Genomic DNA, 24,988 nt, shown 5'->3' with positions numbered 1-24,988 from the left:
CTCCTCTGCCCTGGCTCCAGCACCTCCACATCTCTCTTGGATTGAGGTGCCCCAAACTGGACACAACACTCCAGGTGTGGCCTGAGCAGAGCTGAGTCCCAGAGGACAATCCCCTCCCTGTTCCTGCTGGACACAGCATTGCTGATCCCAGCCAGGATGTCTTTGGCTTTCTTGGCCACCTGGGCACACTGCTGGCTCCTCTTCAGCTGCTTGTCCATCAGCACCCTCAGATCCCTTTCTGCCAGCAGTTTTCCAGCCACACTGCCCCAAGCCTGGAGCATTGCTTGGGGATGTTGTGACCCAAGAGTAGGACCTGGCACTTGGCCTTGTTGAAGCTCATCCTGGTAACATTGGCCATGGATCCAATCTATCCATCCCTGAAGCCTGGTGACATGTGTCACACTATGGCTCACAGTCCCTCCTCAGCAAGCTCTCAGGTGCTCCACTATTTAGGAAAATCACTGGTGAAGCATATTCAAGTAAAACCACTCCAAAGCCCTGCTACTTACAACCCAAGAGAGGGTCAGAAAAAATTGTAGGGACTGAATACCACTGAGGCAACAGAATCAGCTCCAGTATTTAATCACCTTTCCCAAGAACTGTTTCCTTGTTTTGAAGAAGTATCTCTGAGGGGTGTCAACATTTCTCTACAATGAACAGGTGAGGATGAAGGATTTCATCTGCACAGAAGTTAAAAGTTTGGATATGAAAATGTTCTACACAGAGGAAAACAAACAAACCAATAAAGCAGTATAAAGCTATTGTCAACTGAATCACAGTATCACAGTCTCACAGTACATTAGGGGTTGGAATGGACCTCCAGAGATCATCCAGTCCAACCCCCCTGCAGAGCAGCATCACCCAGGGGATTCCACACAGGAATGCATCCAGGTGGGGTTGGAAAGTCTCCAGAGAAGGAGACTCCACAACCTCTCTGGGCAGCCTGCTCCAGGGCTCTCTCACCCTCACTGCAAAGAAGTTTCTCCTCATGTTGAGCTGAAACCTTCTCTGTTCAAGTTTGTCTCCATTGCTCCTTGGCTTATTGCTGTGCACCACCCAAAAGAGCCTGGCCCCCTCCACTTGACCCCCAGCCCTCAGCTATTGAGAGACATTGATCAGATCCCCTCTCAGCCTTCTCTTCTCCACACTAAACAGCCCCAGGGCTCTCAGGCTCTCTTCCCAGGGGAGATGCTCAAGTCCCCTAAGCATCCTCCTGCCTCTCCCTTGGACTCTCTCCAGCAGGTCTCTGTCTCTCTTCAACTGGGGAGCCCCAAACTGGACACAGGATTGCAGCTGTGGTCTGAGCAGGGCAGAGCAGAGGGGGAGCAGAACCTCCCCAGCCCTGCTGGCCACACTTTTCTTGCTGCACCCCAGGCTGCCATTGGCTCTCTTGGCCACAAGGGCACCTTGCTGTCCCATGCAGAACTTGCTGTCCACCAGCACTCCAAGGGCTTTCTCCATGGAGCTGCTTTCTATCAGGGCAGTCCCTAACCTGTCCTGGTGCCTGCTGTTATTGCTCCCCAGATGCAGGACCCTGCACTTGTCCTTATTGAACTCCCTGAGGTTTGCCTGCAGCCAGCTCTCAGCCTGTCCAGCTCTGGTTGGATGGCTGCACAGCCTGATGTGGCTTGCTTGAAAAGAAAACAAAACCAAACAAACTCAACAAAACCACAAACAAACAAAAGAAATAAAGGGGGGGGGGGGGAGGAAGAAAAAAAGAAAGAAAACAGCCAACCTTTTATTATTTTGGAAATGCAATCTATCATCAAGTAGATCTTTGAAATATTTCATTATTATGAACCAAGAGTAAAGATCACTTTGTGGAGATGAAAGGAGCCACACATCAGGGGTCTCAGTCTGGCCAGGAGCTGGGTAGCTGCTGTTGGGGGGCTGACGGCATGCAGCATATTTGGTGCAGCATAGGTCTCTTTTGGTTTTTTTGGTAGAATACAACTTATTTATACTGCCAGAGCAGAAGAAGCAATTAGCTGACATTTCATGGGGCAGTCTCTCGAGCATAATCCTGAGGCAAGAGCAGCTCCAGTGTGGGATGAGATGGTGGAAGGAGCTGCAGGTGGGCACCCCACAGACCTGTAAGTGTGTCAGGCTGCCTCACCCGAGACCTCCTCACTGGTTGGGTTGGTTTTTCTTTTCCATCAGGAGCCTTGCTGTTCACAGATGCTTCTTCTTTTTTATTGCCTCTGCCCTGACAGCCAAGCTCTTGGCACAGATGGTCAGGACCACGATGAGGACTCCCAGCAGGAAGGTAACCAGAGGCCAGAGGAAGCAGTGCAAGAGGACAGTTTCGTCATGGGTGCGCCTCAGCATCACGTCATCTGGCCTGCAAAGAACGAGGAGGAAGAGGAGAGGCAGAAAAGGACAACCCAGCCTGGCACCCTCAGCTCTTCACAGGGGGAAAGCACCTGCCATGGAAGCAAGGAAGGCATTTCATTTGCAGCAGAGTTCAGATATTATCAAGAAGAATGTTCCATTCACTGCCTCTCTACACCCAGCACCCATGGCAGGCAGTTGGTTTTCTTCCCAGTCCAGGCTGCCATTGGGTGATGAATGAAGGCACAAACTCCCTTGCCATATAGCAATGAGATTCCAGAAATGCAGAGGGCAGAGAATCTCAGAAGGCCTCCCAGAAGTCCTTTATTGCTGCATTGTAGACTCCCCAGCACGGCAGAGTCAGAGTCCCACTTACAGCAGGAGTCCTGGAAGCCCTTAACAGACAAAGCAGCTAACAGAAGTCCTGAGCACATCCCTAGCAGCATCCCTACACCAAAGCCCTGGGCAGAAGAAGCTAACTAACAGAAGCAGAAGTCCCTAGCAGAGCCCTAAACCCCCAATCTGTTCCTAACCTAAGTCCCTAACCAAAGCCCTAACCTGAGTCCCTAACCTCAGTACCTCTTGCTCAGTGGATGTTTTTTTATACTCCTCGTTACCAACCCTTACCCAGCAAACCCCAACCACATCTATAAGCTCAAATCTTTTCCCAGTGAGAGGTGCCAGCATGTCAAGGAGGTGGCTCCTGCAGTGTGTTCCAATCCCAGGGTGCCAAGGTGAGGATGCTGTTCTTGGCAAGAAACAAACAAACAAATAGAGCAGTACAAAGCTATTGTCAACTGAATCACAGTATCACAGTCTCACAGTACATTAGGGGTTGGAATGGACCTCCAGAGATCATCCAGTCCAACCCCCTGCCAGAGCAGCAGCACCCAGGGCAGTCCACACAGGAATGCATCCAGGTGGGGTTGGAAAGTCTCCAGAGAAGGAGACTCCACAACCTCTCTGGGCAGCCTGCTCCAGGGCTCTGTCACCACCACTGTACAGAAGTTTTTCCTCATGTTGAGCTGAAACCTTCTCTGTTCAAGTTTGTCTCCATTGCTCCTTGGCTTATTGCTGTGCACCACCCAAAAGAGCCTGGTCCCCTCCACTTGACCCCCAGCCCTCAGCTATTGAGAGACATTGATCAGATCCCCTCTCAGCCTTCTCTTCTCCACACTAAACAGCCCCAGGGCTCTCAGGCTCTCTTCCCAGGGGAGATGCTCAAGTCCCCTAAGCATCCTCCTGCCTCTCCCTTGGACTCTCTCCAGCAGGTCTCTGTCTCTCTTCAACTGGGGAGCCCCAAACTGGACACAGGATTGCAGCTGTGGTCTGAGCAGGGCAGAGCAGAGGGGGAGCAGAACCTCCCCAGCCCTGCTGGCCACACTTTTCTTGCTGCACCCCTGGCAACCCAAACTCATCCAGCCTGGCTCTGAGACTTCAACTCTCCTAATGCAGGGGCAGAATACCTGTGTGCAAGGATTTTGCTGCCTCTAACCCAGCAGCTTCATCTTGAGCAGAAAGCAGCACTAAGAAAACATTCCCTGCAGGGGAAACAAAAATAAACTCTTTTTTCCTTCACTGAGAAGTTAGTAAATAGAGATGATGCCTGTTAATCTGAACAGGTTTTTATCTATCCTTAAGGAGCTAGTGGAGCCAGACCAGCAGGCCACGCCTGATCCCTGATTTAATTGCACCTTCATTTGCATTCTGTGGTCCCTTTCCCAAAATTGCTGTGCCAGCCTGCAAATCCCCAAGGCCAGCACCATGCACCTCTCTTTGTTTTCCTAGTAAGCAGCAGAATAATACTCTGATTGTGCAGAGCTCAGCTACATAAAAGTTGAAACTCAGCAACATTAAAAAGAAAGATGAAAAAATAAAATCCAGGTGTGTTCAAGAGCTGCTCAGCCAAGATCCTCCAAGCACATCATCAGGCAGGTGTGGAGACCATAAATGGATGAATATTAACTTAATGGGCACCAGCTTCTGCCATGCAGATGACAACACCCAAAGAGAAAAATCCCTTCAGAGGAGCTCTGATAGTGCTGCCCTCACACTGCCTGCATCACCATCTGTGCATAACAAGAGTGCTAAGTGGCAAGGAGGCCATCAGTAAGCAGCATTCCATCCCTGCAGCTCTCAGTGTAGAAGTGACTTTGAACTATAAGTAGTTGAACTTTAAGTGACTTTGAACTATTTATTTTTATTTTTTTTTTAGGAGATCAAATGAATCACAGAATCATTCAGGTTGGAAGAGACCCTCAGGAGCACCAAGTCCAACCCACAACCCTACTCTACAAGGCTCACCCCTAAACCACAGCCACAAGCACCACAGCCAAACCACCTTCAAACACTGCCAGGCTTGGTTGGACTGGATGATCTTTCCAAGTCCCTTCCAAGCCCTAACATTCTGCCATTCTGGAATTCTGTGACTTGCAGGTCCATGATGTGAGCAGCCTGAAGAGTGGAGGCCATGCAGCCAGACATCCTCTGCAGCAGGAATGTTGCAGCCCCATTAGCTCCATGGGTCTCAGGAGATGATACATGAAGGTTAATCAGATTAATTAAATATAGCAAAGACATCAGTGATTAATTACTAGGTTAGCCCTACAGGAGCTGGATTTCACTTCTTCCAGGCTATTTGTTATCCTCATGTGACTCCTCACAGGAGTTTGGGTCAGCAGTGGCCCCAAGGGCTGCACCCTGTGAACAAGGTAGCTGGGCTCATCCCCAGGCTTTTGCTTGCTCCTTGGAAAGGTTGTCTGCAAGTCCCAGCTCAGCAGCCAGAGGCTTGCATGGCAGGCAGGGTGGATGAGGCCTTGGCTGAAAACCTACAGAACAAACATGTTGGCAACTGGTTTCAGGTGCCCCATGCCAAAATATTCCATGTGAGATCTGTAAGGTTCAGAACAACAGTCTGGAGGAAAACTAGGAAACAGAGGGAGTTAATCAGATTAATTAAATAGAGCAAAGACATTAGTGATTAATTAACAGGTCAGCCTGCAGAAGCTGGATGTCACTTCTAGGCTATTTGTTATCCCCATGTGACAGCATCAGTTGTGAGCTACCCTCCACCTCCTGAAGAAATGAGTTCTCAGGCAGAGGGGAATAGCCATCCAGTGAGCCTGTGAGTGAGGCATGCAGGGCAGCTGCCTTCTGACCTCTGAGTCTGCAGAGTGCTGGAGGACATCCCTGAGACGACTCCTAAGCCATCCTGCAGTGAACCCTAAGGGATGATGAACAAAACCTACTTGTAGAAAGCAGCCAGAGAAGCAGCAGGGCTTGCAGAAGCACTGCTTGTTCCACAGGACATGGACAGCTGGACACAGAGTCCTGCTGAAGCATGAGCTTGTTGCCAGGGCACCTCATTAGCCCACCTCTGGGATCAGTGAGAGCTGGATCTACCCTGCTAGCCTTTGGCTTTCACTCCAAGCCTTCACAGGATCCCAGGATGTTAGGGGTTGGAAGGAACCTCAGGAGATCTTCCAGTCCAACCCCCCTGCCAGAGCAGGACCAGAGAATCCAGCACAGGGCACACAGGAACACATCCAGACAGGGCTGCAAAGGCTCCAGAGAAGGAGACTCCACAACCTCTCTGGGCAGCCTGTTCCAGGGCTCTGGGAGCCTCACAGTCAAGAAGTTCCTCCTCATGTTGAGGTGGAACCTCCTGTGCTGGAGTTTCCATCCATTGCTCCTTGTCCTATCCCAGGGCACAAGTGAGCAGAGGCTGTCCCTGTCCCTTCCTTCCTGACCCCCAGCCCTCAGCTATTGATAAACATTTACTAAATCCCCTCCACAATGACTAACACAAGAGAGCTCCCCCACCAGCTTCTGAATCAGGAATATGCAGGCAGAGATCCTGCCAAGCACAGACAGAGAGTGGCACCCAGAGAGCAGTCAGTGGCAGCCAGATGTGAGGTTTATGTGGCTCATCACAAGTACTTCTGAGCCCTGAGACAGTGACAGCTACACTGTGAGACAAGAAGAGACAGGGCTGGGCTGTGCCAGTGGGGGCAGATCCCCAGCACAGTGCTGCACCACAGTGGAGACTACCAGCAGGTCAGAAAGCAGCCAGCCTGTAGGGCCCTCAGCAGAGTGAGGCTTTGGGTGGTTATCACCTGCCCATACAGCACACAGCAGCAAGAAAACACTGCAGCCTCCAGGGAACACTGGGTACAGATCAAAGGAGCAGAAAATTCCAGCTGAAGTCTCTGGATTCCACCTCTCCACCTCTAAAGCTGTCACCGGAGTGGCAGGAGAAGCAGAGGATGCTAGCAAGGGCTGTGCAGACAATCCAAGGGGATGGTGGCAGGGGAAAGGGAGAACCAGGCAAGGCAGGCTGCAAAAGGAAAAGAGAGAGGACCAGAGGACCTGCACTCCCACAGCAAACAGCTCCTTTGCTTGGGAAGGAAAGCAGCTCCCAGGACATCCAACAGACAGTAACAGAGCAGAAAGAGAGAGGACCAGAGGACCTACACTCCCACAGCAAACAACTCCCTTTGCCTGGGAAGGAAAGCAGCTCCCAGGACATCCAACAGACAGTAACAGAGCTGGTTTGGCTTTGCACCCCAAGGCCAGCTTGAATCCAAACAGCAGTGTTGACTTCTCTTGCCACTTCTGTAGCCTGTTCCCAACACCTGAAGGCTTGCTGCTTGGCTTGCAAACAGAAAAGGAAAGATGCCCTCACCCCAGTGACACCTCATGCCAAGGGTGCAGCTTTGCTGTGGAGAAGCTCCCACAGCATCACTGCTGTGGTGCTGAGGCAGCAGTGCCAAAGCCAAAGGAGCTAATGTCATGCCTAGAAGCAATGTTTCTCCTCCCTGAGCAAAGCAGCAGGTATAACCACAGGCACTGCCCTGCTCTGCAAGCAGAGTGCACTGAATAATGGCACTTCCACAGAACAGTTCAAAGATGGTGACAAGAGGCAGTGCATGAGTGCCCCCCAGCTCTGGTCTGGACCAGCTCTCGCATTCTACTGATGCTATCACTCATCTCCCCAGTAAATGCAAAGCCTCTCAGGGGGCTGCACCAAACACCAATTATCAGTGCTAGAAACAGTGGCAAGGCAAGAGAGAGACTTAGTAAGACAAAAAAGGAGGAAAAACCACTGAATACTTTCTCAGGATCACAAGATCTGGGTACATTAGAGGTTGGAAGGGACCTCCAGAGATCATCCAGTCCAACCCCCCTGCCAGAGCAGCAGCACCCAGGAGAGTCCACACAGGAATGCATCCAGGTGGGGTTGGAAAGGCTCCAGAGAAGGAGACTCCACAACCTCTCTGGGCAGCCTGCTCCAGGCCTCTGTCACCCTCACTCCGAAGAAGTTTCTTCTCCTGTTGAGCTGAAACCTTCTCTGTTCAAGTTTGTCTCCATTGTTCCTTGGCTTATTGCTGTGCACCACCCAAAAGAGCCTGGCCCCCTCCACTTGACCCCCAGCCCTCAGCTCTTGAGAGACATTGATCAGATCCCCTCTCAGCCTTCTCTTCTCCACACTAAACAGCCCCAGGGCTCTCAGGCTCTCTTCCCAGGGGAGATGCTCAAGTCCCCTAAGCATCCTCCTGCCTCTCCCTTGGACTCTCTCCAGCAGGTCTCTGTCTCTCTTCAACTGGGAGCCCCAAACTGGACACAGGATTGCAGCTGTGGTCTCAGCAGGACACAGTAGAGGGGAAAGAACCTCCCTAGCCCTGCTGGCCACACTTTTCAAGCTGTGCTCAGGCACTGAGGCCTGGTTCTGCTGCTGATATTGATGGCCACTGTGCAGCACCATCACCACTGCCCAGCAGCCCCAGGTCAAAGAAGAATGGTCAAGAAAGGAAAAAAAAAAAAAGGGAAAAAAAACCCAAACCAGTTTAGAGCTAGTGCCTGCCTTAAACACTAATTGTAAATAAGAATAAGAATTTTCCAGAGACTTTAAGTCTAAAGAATAAGGATAAGTGCAGAGTCCTGCAGCTGGGAAGGAAGAATAAACTGCTCCAGTACAGCAGCCCCAAGGAGAAGGAGCTGGGCGTGCTGGTGGACAACAAGTTCTGCATGGGACAGCAATGTGCCCTGGTGGCCAAGAAGGCCAATGGGAGCCTGGGGGCATTCAGAGGAGTGTGTCCAGCAGATCCAGGGAGGTTCTCTCCCTCTCTACTCTGCCCTGCTGAGACCTCACCTGGAATATTGCATCCAGTTCTGGGCTCCCCAGTTCAAGAGGGACAGGGATCTGCTGGAGAGAGTCCAAGGGAGGGCTCCAAGGATGCTGAAGGGACTGGAGCAGTGCCTGGGGAGGAGAGGCTGAGAGCCCTGGGGCTGGTTAGTGTGGAGAGGAGAAGACTGAGAGGGGATCTGATCAATGTCTCTCAATAGCTGAGGGCTGGGGGTCAGGAAGGAAGGGACAGGGACAGCCTCTGCTCACTTGTGCCCTGGAATAGGACAAGGGGCAGTGGATGGAGACTCCAGTATAGGAGGTTCCACCTCAACATGAGGAGGAACTTCTTCACTGTGAGGGTCCCAGAGCCCTGGAACAGGCTGCCCAGAGAGGTTGTGGAGTCTCCTTCTCTGGAGCCTTTCCAGCCCTGTCTGGATGTGTTCCTGTGTGCCCTGTGCTGGATTCTGTGGTCCTCTGGTCCAACTCCCCTGAGTTGGACTGGAAGATCTCCAGAGGTCCTTTCCAACCCCTAACATCCTATGATCCTGTGAAGAAACAATTTTAGGGATTGGACACAGGATAATGCAAGAGAAGTTTTGGATAGTTGAGTATCTCACATTTTGTCCCACAGATAATTCTTGTTCTTCCCTGCCACTTCTGCCTGCTTGCAACTTGCCTCTCTCCCTGATCTTGGTACTTATTTTTAGCAGGACTTTGAGGTCAGGGCCAAAGCCCTGTGTGGATTAGATGTTGCATTATGCAACACAGCCCTGCTAGGTGCTGCCAAGCAGACACTGGATAGAGCAGGCTTCCATCAGACCCTTTGGAGCAATCATTGAACACCATGGGAAGAACTGCAGTGTAGCAAAAAAATCCTGTGGGAGCAAAACCTGAGAGGTGCAAGAACATTTGCCCAGAGGCTGGAGCCAGGCTCTGCTGGGTGATGCCCAATGACAGCACAAGGGGCAGTGGTGGAAGTTGAGGCATAGGAAGTTCCATGGAAACAGGAGGAAAATGTTTTCCCTGTGAGGGTGACAGAAGACTGGAAGAGGCTGCCCAGGGGGGTTGTGGAGTCTCCCTCTCTGGAGATATTCCAGACCTGCCTGGCTGTGTTCCTGTGTGATCTGCTGTAGGTGCTCCTGCTCTGGCAGGGGGTTGGACTGGATGAGCTTTGGAGGTCCCTTCCAGCCCCTAACATTCTGTGATTCTAAAAGCAGTAATGCCATAACTGAGCCACTTGCCATGTGTGGCTCTGCCTCCCTCTGCAGCACATCCCTCACATCTGAGCTGACTAAGACTTTGATCCCTCTCTTTATTCCTCTTGTGATTGTCAATGAGACTTGGAACACGAAGAACCAAGGTGACAGGGACTTCAGCACCCATTCCCAAAGGCCTCTAACTTTAAGGCATGCAGCTGTGACCCTTCTTTGCATGTGGTCTTGACTCTGGCCACTTGGTGTGAGATGCAGGAACACTGAAGCACTCAGTGCCTTCTCAAAGCTTTGGCAACAGCATGAGAACTTTACCTGAACTGGTAACTTATTCTGTACTCTGAAACACTGAGGGATGGTTTCTGCTGGGCAGGACTCCCTGCAAATCAGAGTAAACATCATGTAGGATGGTCAGGGACCTTCCCTGGAGATCTAGAAGAGAAACATTTCTGGGCAGCTTGCATCCCTTTGCACAAAGCCAGCCAGAGAACAGTGGGACCCTGGGAGTAAGTGCCTACAGTGGCAAGGCACTTCTCAGCTAAGCACTGAAAAGGGAGGTGCCCTTGTGGCCAGGAGAGCCAAGGGGATCCTGGGGTGCAGCAAAAAAAGTGTGGCCAGCAGGGCTGGGGAGGTTCTGCTCCCCTTCTGCTCTGCCCTGCTGAGACCACAACTGCAGGTTGGAAAAGGTTGGAAAAGATTCCCAGGTCCCTTTCTGCCTGGCTGCTCTCCAGCCACTCTGACCCCAGCCTGTGGTGCTGCCTGGGGTTGTTGTGGCCAAAGTGCAGAACCTGGCACTTGGAATTGTTGATGCTCAGTGAAGTCTGATGGAAAGGAGGCAATTTTCATTCATTGCCTAGAAATTTATCACAGAATTGTCAGGGTTGGAAGGGATCTCAAGGATCATCCAGTTCCAACCCCCCTGCCATGGCCAGGGACACCTAACACTACAGCAGGTTGCTCACAGCCACATCCAGCCTGGCTGCAAAAACCTCCAGGGATGAGGCTTCCACCACCTCCCTGGGCAACCTGTTCCAGTGTCTCACCACCCTCATGGGGAAGAATTTCTTCCTGACATCCAATCTGAATCTACCCATTTCTACTTTTGCTCCATTCCCCCCAGTCCTATCACTCCCTGACACCCTCAAAAGTCTCTCCCCAGCTTTCTGGTACCCCCTTCAGATCCTGGAAGGCCACAAGGAGTTCTCCTTGGAGCCTTCGTTTCTTCAAACTGTACAACCCCAACTCTCTCAGTTAGAATTTCAGCCTTGTCCCTTCAAAGGACAGAGCATTACCAATGCAAATCTTCCTTTCTCTAAGGTACCTACCACTGTATTCTGGCTGCTTAATGCAGGCTGCCCCAGAGGAGTTTGCTGATCCACTTCATTAACCAAATCCTGACAGACAATATGCACACTTCTGGTTTAACTGAACTGATCTTTCCTCACTTGGTATGAGAGGTTTGGTGGTTTGTTTATTTTTTTTTTATTGCTTTACAAGCTGTTTAGCCACCTTAGCCTTAAAAGCATCCCTAAGCATCCCTGTCAGCAACCTTTATCTGCCAAAGCTCATTCCTGCCTCCAGAGGAAAACAGCTGGTGCACACTTTTTTGTTAGCCTATCTTCCAGTATCCCTGGCAGTCAGCTTCTCTTCTGCTGGGTACAAATAGATGTCACAGCAGCCTTCGCACCTGGCAGAACACTGAGCAGTACAGGATGCAGCAGCTCTATGGCAAACACCTTGCCAGAATGCTGCACAGTTCCTCACTTCTAGCCCTCATAAATGGCAGTCCCCCAGGCAGGATGCAACTCCAGAAAGAGAAAAAAAAAAGAGAAAGAAAGAAAGACAGAAAGAAAGAAAGACAAGAAAGAGAGAAAGAAAGAGAATGACAGAAAGGAAGCAAGGAAGGAAGGAAGGAAGGAAGGAAGGAAGGAAGGAAGGAAGGAAGGAAGAAAGAAAGGAAGAAAGAAAGGAAGGAAGAAAGGAAGGAAGAAAGGAAGGAAGAAAGAAAGGAAGAAAGGAAGAAAGGAAGGAAGAAAGGAAGGAAGAAAGGAAGGAAGAAAGGAAGAAAGGAAGAAAGGAAGGAAGGAAGGAAGGAAGGAAGGAAGGAAGGAAGGAAGAAAGAAAGGAAGAAAGAGAAGGAAAGAAAGAAAGAAAGAAAGAAAGAAAGAAAGAAGAAAGAAAGAAAGAAAGAGAAAGAAAGAGAAGAAAGAAAAGAAAGAAAGAAAGAAAGAGAAGAAAGAAAGAGAAGAAAGAAAGAAAGAAAGAAAGAAAGAAAGAAAGAAAGAAAGAAAGAAAGAAAGAAAGAAAGAAAGAAAGAAAGAAAGAAAGAAAGAAAGAAAGAAAGAAAGAAAGAAAAAGAACCTTGTGGTGGGTTGAAATTACCCCCCCCAAGCAATTTGGAGAAACTACCTCCCAAAATAAAATTGCCAGCCCAGCTCAGATTGGGATGGAAGCAAAGGAAGCTCTAATCACAAGCAAACTAAACTCCAGAGATATGAAATTCAATGGATAGGGACAAAATACACAATAGATGTACAAAATACACAATAAACGGACAAAATACACAACAGATGGACAATATGAAGCTATTTACACTCTCTGGACAACACAGAAACTCCTCAGACCCCCCTGGATGGATCCAGGGGACCTGTTCACCTCCTCCCCCACTCCGTCACACAGTAGTCAAAACAGGGATCTCCCGGCAAGGCCACGGGAGAGAGAGAGAGAGAGAGAGAAGTTGGAAGCAGAAAAGACAGAAAAAGAAAGGAGCAAGAACTGTTTATGCCTCTTCTCTCTATCCCCATTAGCAACCCAATGAATTCTATAGACCTCAGCACTATTTTTCTTTTGTATCCTATGGTAATTTATTTTACTTTCAGTCTTTGCAGTCAGGATCAAGGCTAAAGTTCCCTCTTCAAACTGTAACACACCTACAAGATGTGATGTGAGGAACCAGCTCCCCTGGCTCTGGACATCTATCACCTAGGTGCCTTTAGCTGAGTAGATCATCCTAAGCTCCTTTACAGAAGAGGAGCAAACCTCTCTGGGAAGCTGACCTATCTTAGGCACTTATTTGTGGTCTAAGTCACATCAACAGTAGGAAGAAAAGTAAGAACTGGAACAGAAGAGGAGATGCTTTAAGTCAAAACTTTCTACTCCTTTCTTGCATGTCTGGGGAAGTTCTTCCAGCAGGGTTAGGGAAGTTCTGCTCTCCTCTGCTCTGCCCTGTGAGACCACTGCTGCAAGACTATGTCCAGTTTGGGCTCCCCAGTTGAAGAGAGACAGAGACCTGCTGGAGAGAGTCCAAGGGAGAGGCAGGAGGATGCTTAGGGGACTTGAGCATCTCCCCTGTGAAGAGAGACTGAGAGCCCTGGGGCTGTTTAGTGTGGAGAAGAGAAGGCTGAGAGGGGATCTGATCAATGTCTCTCAAGAGCTGAGGGGTGGGGGTCAAGTGGAGGGGGCCAGGCTCTTTTGGGTGGTGCACAGCAATAAGCCAAGGACCAATGGAGACAAACTTGAACAGAGAAGGTTTCAGCTCAACATGAGGAGGTCCCTTCCAACCTCTAACACACTGTGATGCTGTGGTCCTCTGCAAGAGGGTATGACAACCAGCACTCTGTGAAGGCTTATTCCATGCATCTGAGTCATTAATCCTCTATGAACACAGCCCCTGATGGTTTGCACTATTTACTGACCTCCCCTTTTCTTTCAGCCCCTCATGAACACAGGAGGATTTCTGTTCCATGAAAGGAAGGAACAAGAATATCCAAAGTGGAAATTTGCCACCTGGCTGTTAAAAGCCAAAACACTTTTTTTCCCATAAAATAACATAGTTTAGGGAAACCTTTCCCCAGACTTGTGAGGCTGGTGAGAGCTTTAGAGGACATCGTGCTAGGAGTGGCTGGGGGAGCTGGGGGTGTTTAGGCTGGGAAAGGCTAAGGGGAGATCTTGTTGTTCTCTACAGCTGCCTGAAAGGAGATTAGAGTGAGACTGGTGTTGGTCTCAGCTCACATCTAACCCACCACAGGTTGTGCCAGGGGAGGTGCAGGTTGGATAGCAGGAAAAATTTCTTTCCTGTAAGAGTAGTCAGGGATTGGAACAGGCTGCCCAGGGAGGTGGTGGAGTCCCCATCCCTGGAGGTGTTCAAGAAGCTGTAGACATGGTTCAGAGGCCATGGCAGTTGGGTTATGGTTGGACTCATTGATCCTAAAGGTCTTTTACCAGCCTTAGTGATTCTAGGATTCTAGGCTATTTCTCCTTCAAGTGAGAAGAGAGGACTGAGAGGGAATTTAATAAATGGTTATAAATATCTGAGGGCTGGGGGTCAAGAGGGAGGGGACAGGCTCTGCTTAGTTGCACCCTGGGATAGGACAAGGAGCAATGGATGGAAACTGCAGCACAGGAGGTTCCACCTCAACATGAGGAGGGACTTCTTGACTGTGAGGCTCCCAGAGCCCTGGAACAGCCTGCCCAGAGAGGTTGTGGAGTCTCCTTCTCTGGAGCCTTTCCAGCCCCATCTGGATGTGTTCCTGTGTGCCCTGTGCTGGATTCTGTGATCCTGCTCTGGCAGGGGGCTTGGACTGGAAGATCTCCAGAGATCCCTTCCAACCCCTAACATCCTATGATGATAACAACACTTCTCTGCTTTCTATGCAGCTTTTCATCATGAGAATTGCCTCCCAAGGTTCTGCACTCAGCTCTGTGTGACAAACCACCTCACTGCAGGCGCAGGTGTGTGCACACACACCCATACCATGTACATACATCAGCTAAAGGAAGCAAGGGACAGCTGCTGAACAGCTGCAGAAGCACTTCTGCCTGTGCAGCTGCAGGTTACTTACCTCAAGTGCTGGTTAAAGTAGCAGGTAAATGGCTGGGAGCCCACTTTCTCCTTCCAGTATTTCTGCTTGTATGTGACGTTCTCAGAGTTCTCCTGATCGTCTCTTGCACAGGGAGGGATGTAGGAGCACTGCCAACACATGGTGCAAAGCAGGGTTACTGAGGTATTCACAGGCTCACAGGATGTAGGGGTTGGAAGGGACCTCTGGAGATCTTCCAGTCCAAGCCCCCTGCCAGAGCAGGACCAGAGAATCCAGCACAGGTCACACAGGAACACATCCAGACAGGGCTGGAAAGGCTCCAGAGAAGGAGACTCCACAACCTCTCTGGGCAGCCTGTTCCAGGGCTCCCTCAACCTCACTGCAAAGAAGTTTCTCTTCATCTTAAGCTGAAACCTTCTCAGCATTTTTGTGGCTCTGTGCTGGACTCTTTCAAGCAGTTCCCTGAGGTCCTTCTTGACCTGAGGGGCCCAGAACTGGACACAATACTCCAGATGCAGCCTCAGCAGGGCAGAGTAGAAGGGGGAAGAGAACCTCTCTGACCTCCTAACCACAGCCCTTCTAATCCACCCCAGGATGGCTTTGGCCTTCTTGGCCACAAGAGCTCATTGCTGGCTCATGGTCAACCTCCCATCCACTAGGACCCCTAGGGCCTTGTCCCCTTCTCTGCTTTCCATATCTCCATCTCCAGCACAAAACAAGGGAATATGAGAACTCTCAGGATTTGTTTGGCTTGATCATATAAAACCTCACTGCTTCTGTCAGCACCTACCACTGCTGCCAGCTGCTCCTGTGCTTCAGACTGGCAGAATCGGCAAAAGGAAAAGAAAAAGAAAAAGAAAACGAAAAAGAAAAAGAAAAAGAAAAAGAAAAAGAAAAAGAAAAAGAAAAAAAAAGAAAAAGAAAAAAAGAAAAGAAAAAGAAAAAGAAAAAGAAAAAGAAAAAGAAAAGAAAAAAGAAAAAAAAGAAAAAGAAAAAGAAAAAGAAAAAAAAAAGAAAAAGAAAAAGAAAAAGAAAAAAAAAAGAAAAAGAAAAAGAAAAAAAAAAGAAAAGAAAAAGAAAAAGAAAAAAAAAAAGAAAAAGAAAAAAAAAAGAAAAAAAAAAAGAAAAAAAAGAAAAAAGAAAAATAAAAAGAAAAAAAAAAACGTACATAGAAAAAGAGAAAAGGAAAAAAAAAGAAAAGAATCCACAAATCACTCCGTCTGAGCAGGAATGTAATCGTTCCTGGTGCTTTATATATAAATTTCTGGATTAACTCTGACCCAGCTCTATAATCTTTTAAGAGCTAAAATGAATCCTGGGTTGTACAATGATGTGATTATCTTAGGAAGCAAGAGAGAGGAGGGGGAAAAAAATTTAAAAAAGAGAGAGAAATGTCTTTTTGCTGCAGCTAAACCTCTCCAGGGCAGCCAGGTTTGTAGCTGCTGCTGTGTTGATGTGCCAGCCCACTCTACCACAGAGAGCAGAGTGGTGTGAGTGGGATACTCTGGAGACTGGTGGGGAGAGGAGCTGCCAGCTGAGGCAGTGCTGTTGTGTGTGGCAAAGGAGCCTGCACTGTGCCTGCTCCACGCTGTTGAGCTGCCAGGAGGAATTGCTACAGAATCACAGAATTATTGAGGCTGGAATAGACCTCTGAGATCATCAAGTCAAACCTACGACCTAACACCACCACATCAGCTAAACCATGCCACCAAGTGCCACAGCCAGTCTTGTCTTAAACATCTCCAGGGCTGGTGACTCCATCACCTCCCTGGGCAGTCCATCCCAGGCTCTAATTCCCCTTTCCAGCAGGAAGTGCTTCCTAACATCCAACCTAACCCTCCCCTGGCACAGCTTCAGGCCATGCCCTCTTGTCCTGTCCCAAGTTGCCTGGGAGCAGAGCCTGACCCCCACCTGACTACAACTTCCCTTCAGGTACTTGTAGAGTGTGCTAAGGTCCCCCCTGAGTCTCCTCTTCTCCAGGCTGAACACCCCCAGCTCCCTCAGCCTCTCCTCATCACTTTCCCTCCAGTCCCTTCCCCACTCTCATTGCTCTCCTCTGGACCTGCTCCAGCCCCTCAAGATCTCTCTTGCAGTGAGTGCCCAGAGCTGCACACAGTGCTGGAGGTGAGGCCTCCCCAGTGCCCAGCACAGGGCAGAATTCCATCCCTAGTGCTGCTGGCCACACTATTGCTGATCCAAGCCAAGATACCCTTGGCCTTCCCTGCCCCCTGGGCACACTGCTGGCTCCTGTTCAGCTGTTGTCACCCAGCACTGCCAGGTCCCTCTGTGCCAGGCTGCTCTCCAGCCACTCACCCCCAGTCTGTAGCACTGCATGGGCTCATTGTGGCCAAGGTGCAGGAGCCTGCACTTGGCCTTGTTGAATCTCATCCCATTGGCCTCAGCCCATCGACCCAGCCTGGCCACAAAAAGAAACAGATACCCAGAGTGTGAGATTTAAAGGCTGTTCAACACAAAAGTGGTGATTTTTTTTTCCTTTTTTGCTTCCACTTAACTGGAACTGCTTAGCCTGTGGTACGTCTAATTGCATGAGCACAAGCATGTGTGCTGCAAGAAGATGATGGGAATGGGAAAGGTTAAATCACATGTGAGGGTACATCTATAACATCACAGAATCACAGAAACATTCAGGTTGGAAAAGGGCCTCAGGATCACCAAGTCCCAGCCAGATGGCTGGGCTTAAGTGCTTAAAGGACTGCTGAAGTGTTCATTCATAAAGAGTTACTGAGCCCAAGCACTACCTCCAGAAGATTCCTACCCTGGCTAATCTGTTTCAGCATAAAATCCTGACAGCTTTTCCAGACAGGGAGACTTTAGGACAAAAATTAACAGGTGACTATATCTGCTCAGCTACACAGACATTGAACTTGGGGAGAAAGGGAACAACCAAAGCACCAAAGCACCATACCCCATTCCTTTAAAATGCTGTTTTCCTAATGAGATATAAACAAGCAACTTCTCAGCTTATTTTGTGTTAGTTTTACATAAGCTCCTTAAGATAAGGAAAAGAGAATCACAGAATCAGCCAGGTTGGAAGAGATCTCCAAGATCACCAAGTCCAACCCATCACCCAACCCTAACTAATCAACCAGACCATGGCACTAAGTGCCTCATTCAGGCTTTGCTTAAACACCTCCAGGGACCTCAACCCCACCAGTTCCCTGGGCAGCACATTCCTATGGCCAATCTCTCTTCCTGGGAAGAACTTCATTCTAAGATCAAGCCTAAACTTCCCCCTGTTCAGCCTTTTATTTTTCCACTTAGTCAGTTACTGTGGTTACATCCTTTCTGCTTGGTCTCACCTGGTAGACCAGATTCAGTCCCTCAGCAAACTATATGCCAGGGTAAACAGCCCACACCTAGAGATGCACAGTGCCAGCCAGAGAAAGCAGACCTTTTTTGTAAGAGCAGGCAGGTAGGAGGTGCTGTCAACACACAGCCCTGTGTGCCCTTAGTAATAGTGAAATAAAACCAGACTCCTCTGTCACGTTTATGGACGTGGCTTCTGAAGCTCTGGGTGCCTTCCTGCAGAAACTGAAATCAAATCCCTGGGCAGCTGCAATCCTCCTCTTCCCTCCAGACTTCCAGAAAGGTAGAAGATGAGATCAAGAAGTAAAAAACCCAAACAAACCCCAAAACAAACCAAACCAAACAAAGAAAACCCCAAATAAACAAACAAAAAACCCCCAAACCACTCCAACTACTCAGAGAGATGTTGCAGTTGCAGCTCAGTTGGAAGCCTCTGCCCAAACTGAGGATGCTCCATGAGCTGCTGAGCACAGGGACACTGCTGGCACGGCTCACCACCCACCTCCCATGTCTCAGCCCTGCTGCAGGTGGCCTCAAAGGGGCCATGGGGGCTGTGTTCAGGGGCAGGCACGCTGCACTCTCTGCAGCAACACTGCACCTTCACCGCGTAACAAAAAGGCACTTCACCAACTCCACCCTGCCCACCTGAAGATTGAAAGAGTTTTAGGGAAGCCCTGGTGTTTGGACAGCTGTGTACAGCACCTCTCCTGTGGAGACAGACTGAGAGAGTTGGGGCTGTTCAGTCTGGAGAAGAGAAGGCTCTGAGGAGACCTTCTTGTGGCCTTCCAGCATCTGAGGGAGGGCTCCAAGAAAGCTGGGGAGGGACTTTTTAGGGTGTCAGGGAGTGATAGGACTGAGGGGAATGGGGCAAGAGTAGAAATGGGTAGATTCATGTTGGATGTTAGGACAAACAAAATTCTTCACTATGAGGGTGGTGAGACACTGGCACAGGTTGCCCAGGGAGGTGGTGGGAGCCTCATCCCTGGAGGTTTTTGCAGCCAGGCTGGATGTGGCTGTGAGCAACCTGCTGTAGTGTGAGGTGTCCCTGCCCATGGCTGTGGGGTTGGAACTGGATGATCTTTGAGGTCCTTTCCAGCCCTAACAATTCTATGATGCTACTCATGATGCACCTCTCTGCAAGCATGGCCCTCTCTGTGGTCAGCAGGCTCCCCCAAAGAAAGATGACATTTGCAAAGCTCCCTCCCAGTCCACCGTTGTAGCCTCTGCACTCATAGGCACCCTCCAGCACTGCAGATTCGTTGCTCATTGTTCCTGAGCAGTGCCAACAATTTCATCCAAACCCTGGCAGACTTACTGTCCTGGTTCTTGCTCTGCTGATTTTTGCTCCCATGGACTTTCCGAGCCCACAAGCTGCCAAGGGGTAAAAAGCAACCCCTAAACCCCAAGCTTGCAGCTTAATCCACCTTCCAGTTACACTGCTGTAACTATGACTGTGGAGGTGTAAGGCAGCACATCCCAAAATGGACTTGCAGGTCTGCTCCCCAGCCCCTGCATGCAGCCCCCTGAATCACACTTAGCACAACACTTGGTGCTGTCCTGCATCCATATCTCAGGTGGAGACCTGAAATCCACTTTTCCGATGCACTCCCTGGGTTCAGGTTCTTTCATGGGGAAGGGAGACTCTAGCACTTTTTTTTATATTCTGGATGCTACCTAACAAAATCTGCATGCAGACAGCATGCTGGCTAGGTGGTCTTTACTCAGCATGAAAGGGAAAAGGACCAAGCAGGATAATTGCCTTTAAGGAAAGGGGGGGGGGGGGGGGGGGGGGGGGGGGGGAAAGCACAAGTCACAGATTGCCTTCAGCCTATCCTAGTCTGTTAGAAGGTGCAGCTTTAAAGGTGCTTCCATCAGGTGACCCCCTCAACAAAGCTGGGGAGGGGTCTGGAGCACAAGTTCTATGAGGAGAAGCTGAGGGAGCTGGGGGTGTTTAGCCTGGAGAAGAGGAAGGCTCAGGGGAGACCTTGTTGTCATCTACAACTACCTGAAGGCAAGCAGCACCAGAACAAGAGGACACAGTCTCAAGCTGCACCAGGGGAGGTTTGGGCTGGATGTTAGGAAGAAATTATTCACAGCAAGAGAGATTGGCCATGGGAATGTGCTGCCCAGGCAGGCGGTGGAGTCACCGTCCCTGGAAGTGTTTGAAAACAGACTGGATGAGGCATTTAGTGCCATGGTTTAGTTGATGAGATGGTGTCGGGTGACAGATTGGACTTGATGATCTTGAAGATCTTTTCGAACCGGGTTAATTCGTTTTTTCTTTTTTTTTTTTTTTTCCCCTGGCGGAAAAGTTTAAGAATCAAAAGAGCACCGAGGGAACTTCTGTTTGAGCGCAGCACTCTCCCCAGCGCCCTCGCACCAGCGGCTCGGCTCCGGTTTTTGATGGCGCTGCGGAGAGCTGCTCGGGGAAGCCTCTCACCTCCAGATACTCGCCCCGCACCAGCGCCGGGCTCGACTCGGGCACAGAGCCTCCTCTCGCCGGCAGCAGGAGGCTCTCGCCGGCAGCAGGAGGCTCTCGCCGGCATCAGGAGGCTCTCCCCGGCTTCCCTCTGCGTCCCGAGGCTGCCGGCAGAGCGGAGCGGGGCCGGCAGCTGCTCCCCGCCGCGCCCGGGCTGCCCGGGGCCGGGGAGGCTCCGCTCCTTCGGGAGGGGTAGCCGGGAGCTGGTGCTGTTCAAGGGAAAGATCACAGAATCGCAGAATCAGCCAGGTTGGAAGAGATCTCCAAGACCACCAAGTCCAGCCGATCACCCAACCCTAACTAATCAACCAGACCACGGCACTAAGTGCCTCATCCAGGCTTTGCTTAAACACTCCAGGGACGGTGACTCCACCACCTCCCGGGCAGCACATTCCCATGGCCAATCTCTCTGTCTGGGAAGAACTTCTTTCTAAGATCAAGCCTAAACTTCCCCCTGCACAGCTTGAGACTGTGTCCTCTTGTTCTGTTGCTGCTCGCCTGGGAGAAGAGACCAACCCCCACCTGGCTACAACCTCCCTTCAAGCAGCTGTAGAGAGCAATAAGGTCTCCCCTGAGCCTCCTCTTCTCCAGGTGTATACACCCCAGGGTGTTCCAGAGCAAGATGCGTGCACCCAGTGCGTGTAGGTGTGCGAGTATGCAGACAGAGCACAGTGTTACACTACCGATACACGGCGTGTCCGTCTGTCTGTGCGCTCCTGCACACACACGCACTTTGTAGCTGTCCACAACGCCTCGTGTTTGTGTCCGGGCGCACCAGATGGTATCTGTATCAGGACATACAGACACTTTCTGCTGAGTAAGAGCGCAGGGGGACTTCGGACGGATGCTACGCGACTTCATCCACGCCCCCACCCCCTGCCAGAGAGATCCCCGCACCTGAGTGTAGAGCGGTTGCAGGGGACCCCAGACCCCAAAGCCGGGCAGAAGAGCCGGTGAAAGGGCACCCAGCACCGCGGCTGCCCAGGGAGGTGGTAGGGTCGACGTCCCTGGAGGTATTTAAGAATCACAGAATTAACCAGGTTGGAAAAGACCTTCAAGATCATCCAGTCCAACCTATCACCCAACACCATCCAATCAACTAAACCACGGCACCGAGTGCCTCACCCAGTCGGCTTTTAAACACTTCCAGGGACGGTGAAGAGAAGATCTTGACTGGATGAGGCACTTAGTGCCATGGTCTAGTTGATTAGTCAGGGTTGGGTGATCGGTTGGACTCAATGATCTCGGAGGTCTCTTCCAACCTGGTTGATTCTGTGATTTGCTCCGCGCCCTCCCCATTTCCCCCTCCCGCATTTTTTGGGGCGCTCGGCGCTGCGCTGCTCTCTCACCTTGGGGTTGGTGCGGAGCTGCCGCTCATCCTCATGGAGCAGGGCAGGGGCGGAGGAGCGGGAGGTGCGGACCAGCACCTGGAGGCAGGGGTAGCGGGCGGTACCCCGGCAGGCAGCCCCGCAGGAGAAGGTGCAGGGAAAGCGCTCCCCCAGCTGCCGCACCGCCAGCACCGTGCAGTTGGCCGAGCCGCCGCCGCCCCGCTCCTGCAGCGCCGGCCGCAGCCAGCAGCAGCCCAGCCCGAGCAGGGAAAGCAAACCGGCGGCGATGAGGAGGAAGCCCAGCCGCATGCTCTTGTCCTCCGCCTCCGTGTATTCGTAAGCCGCCCGGCCCCGCGCCATCGCCCGGGTGCCGCTGGCAGCAGCCGCCGGACAGCCGCCGCTGCTGCCATCGGCTAAAGCTCCTGCAGCTCCCCGCCTCCCTCCCCGCCTCTTCCCGGAGCTGAGGGACCCACGAGGGTGGGTGTAGTCACCACGGAGAAATAAATAAATAAATCAGAGAAATCAAATGCAAGCGTAAACCCAGATGACCTCCCTCCGGGAGGGTGGAAGGGACAGCTTGCAACAGGGATTATCTGGAGCGGGAGATTTGCAGTGGTGAGGACGAGTCTGGATTAATCCCGAGTACTGGGCAAGGTGCAATACCTAGAAGGGGGGAAGGGGGCAGGGGGCGGGGGGTGGGGGGTGGGGCTGGCATCCCCTCACAGGGTAGTAATCCTGCAGGTAAATTCAGAAGTATAAAATCACAGCTTGGGCTTCCAAACAGTTTGTGCTTCCCAACAGTTTGTGCTTCCCAGTCCTCACTGCTGGCTCGCTCAAGTCCCAGAGAGCACCTGGGAAGTCATGCTCAGTACTCCCATGTGTCAAAGGCTCCTTCTCTGGAGAATTTCCAACCCCACCTGGATGCATACCTGTGTGGACTCCCCTGAGTGATGCTGCTCTGGCAAGGGGGGGTTGGACTGGATGATCTCTGGAGGTCCCTTCCAACCTCTAATGTACTGTGATCCTGTGATCTGGTGATGGGATCAGACCCCAAATTAATGATCTGGAAGTGAGGAAGCAGATGTTATTTTTCACCTCATTAACTGAGAAGGGAAATTATGAGAGTTGGGGGTTTGAACTGGATGATCCTTGAGGTCCCTTCCAACCCTTCTGTGATACTATAACATAACCCTTTGGGAGCAAGTGCTCTGCTTTGGCCAGTCCCATATCCAGCACAGCAGTGATGGATCCAGCCTCTTGCATCATTGTTTGAAGGCAATAGTTAAGCAAGATGACAAAATCACAGAATCACAGAATGTTAGGGGCTGGAAGGTACCTCAAGAGATCATCCAGTCCAACCCCCCCTGCCAGGAGCACCTAGAGCAGATCACACAGGAACACATCCAGGAAGGTCTGGAATATCTTCAGAGAGGGAGACAGGAATTGCTTTCAGCAGGAAGGTATCACAGAATCACAGTATACTAGAGGTTGGAAAGGACCTCCAGAGATTATCCAAGTCCAACCCCCCTGCCAACAGCAGCATCACCCAGAGTAGTCCACACAGGAATGCATCCAGGTGGGGTTGAAAGTCTCCAGAGAAGGAAACTCCACAACCTCTCTGGGCAGCCTGCTCCAGGGCTCTGTCACCACCACTGCAAAGAAGTTTCTCCTCATGTTGAGCTGAAACCTTCTCTGTTCAAGTTTGTCTCCATTGTTCCTTGGTTTATTGCTGTGCACCACCCAAAAGAGCCTGGCCCCCTCCACTTGACCCCCAGCCCTCAGCTCTTGAGAGACATTGATCAGATCCCCTCTCAGCCTTCTCTTCTCCAGACTAAACAGCCCCAGGGCTCTCAGGCTCTCTTCACAGGGGAGATGCTCAAGTCCCCTAAGCATCCTCCTGGCCTTCCATCGGATTCTGTCCAGCAGGTACTGACCTTTGAGGACTTACTCTCAGAAGTGCTCCCTTTGAAAGCCGGTCTGCAGAGCAGTTGTTGATCCAAGAAAATACACTTTTGGTGCAAATGAAGTTTGGTTCTCACGCAGCATTTCCAATTGTGGCAACACTGAGAACAAGCTCTTCGGTGCCAAAGTACCCTAAGCAAGTCACATTTTAATTCTGTAGTCCTTACCATAGGCAATTAGGTAGAACAAAATGTGATAGATTTGGAGCTGAGAGCTGAACTGGATGATACAGCAGATGAGAAGGTACAGAAATGATAAAGGAATAAATATGGGAAATGGCCTTTTCCCCTGGCCACCTTTCCCAATTGCTTTCCTGCTGCAGAGTGCAATGTGAAATTTTCAAAAGTCAAGTTGATCCATGGGTCCTGCAAATGGATTATTGAGCCAGCCCTGGCAGCAGGGCTGTTGAGAACCCACACTGTGACATGCATACAAATGGATGCAAATACCATCCTTGGTTGCACCAGGGTGCTCCTGCCCATGCTGCCCTCAGGCCAGCTGCTCTACAGCAGCCTTCCCTGACACCAAAGGGTCTCACAAGATGATACCACCTCTAACACTGGGATACACCTGGGAGTAAGCTGGGAAGGGACATTTTAGGGAGTCAGGTAGTGATAGGACTTGGGGGAAATGGATCCAAGCTAGGAGAGGAGATTTAGATTAGACATCAGGAAGAAGTTATTCACCTATAAGGGTGGTGAGACACTGGAACAGGTTGCCCAGGAGGTGGTAGAAGCCTCATCCCTGGGAGTTTTTAAGGCCAGGCTGGATGTGGCTGTGAGTAATCTGCTGTAGTGTGAGGTGTCCCTGCCCATGGCAGGGGATTTGGAACTGGATGATCCTTGAGGTCCCTTCCAACCCTGACAATTCTGTGATTCTATGACTCTAAAATACATTGAGTTTTTAGATACATCTGTGGTTATTTTTGTTATTCCTCAAACTTGCAAGAGGTTTATGTACTAGAAACCAAACTCACCTTGGTTAGTCCTCAGCTCTGTTCATCCATTCCCATCAGCCAGGCTTTGCTTCCAGTGCTTGTGGTGACAGCAGTCTCCAATGCTTGGGCTTGCTGCATAGAACTTTCATACTATAAACTATTCATTTTTTTTAATCAGGTAGGTTGCTTGCCACCTGAAGCTACCTGGAGGAAAGCTCCTGCCCACTTTTCTGGTTTAGATGGGTTGTGACATCTCATCTGCATCCAGTTTTGGCCTCCCCAGTTGAAGAGAGACAGAGACCTGCTGGAGAGAGTTCAGCAGGGAGCCAGGAGGATGCTTAGGGGACTTGAGCATCTCCCCTGTGATGAGAGACTGAGAGCCCTGGGGCTGTTTAGTGTGGAGAAGAGAAGGCTGAGAGGGGATCTGATCAATGTCTGTCAATAGCTGAGGGCTGGGGGTCAAGTG

At 50.6% G+C, this 24,988-nt stretch overlaps 1 protein-coding gene across 1 annotated transcript; it reads right to left on the bottom strand.

The window, feature by feature from the left end:
- Nucleotides 1-2,172: 2,172 nt before the first annotated feature.
- KCNMB4 (potassium calcium-activated channel subfamily M regulatory beta subunit 4) lies at nucleotides 2,173-21,983 on the bottom strand. The gene is made up of 3 exons (XM_054399895.1): nucleotides 21,645-21,983; nucleotides 14,511-14,638; nucleotides 2,173-2,341 (listed from the first exon to the last, which is right to left on the bottom strand). Exons 1-3 carry the CDS (start codon nucleotides 21,981-21,983, stop codon nucleotides 2,173-2,175), a joined length of 636 nt encoding a protein of 211 aa, XP_054255870.1.
- Between the last annotated feature and the right edge of the window lie 3,005 nt (nucleotides 21,984-24,988).

The sequence above is a fragment of the Indicator indicator genome, chromosome 3 (genome assembly GCF_027791375.1).
Source record: "Indicator indicator isolate 239-I01 chromosome 3, UM_Iind_1.1, whole genome shotgun sequence".
Taxonomy (NCBI): domain Eukaryota; kingdom Metazoa; phylum Chordata; class Aves; order Piciformes; family Indicatoridae; genus Indicator; species Indicator indicator.
This window is presented reverse-complemented; position numbering and strand designations above follow the sequence as displayed.

Excerpts from the sequence above, each read along its gene's own strand:
- KCNMB4 (XM_054399895.1), bottom strand. The coding sequence starts at position 21,983 with ATGGCGCGGGGCCGGGCGGCTTACGAATACACGGAGGCGGAGGACAAG. Across the intron at positions 14,639-21,644 it reads AGCTCCGCACCAACCCCAAG|TGCTCCTACATCCCTCCCTG; the intron begins GTGAGAGAGCAG and ends ATGTGTTGGCAG. Across the intron at positions 2,342-14,510 it reads TACTTTAACCAGCACTTGAG|GCCAGATGACGTGATGCTGA; the intron begins GTAAGTAACCTG and ends CGTTCTTTGCAG.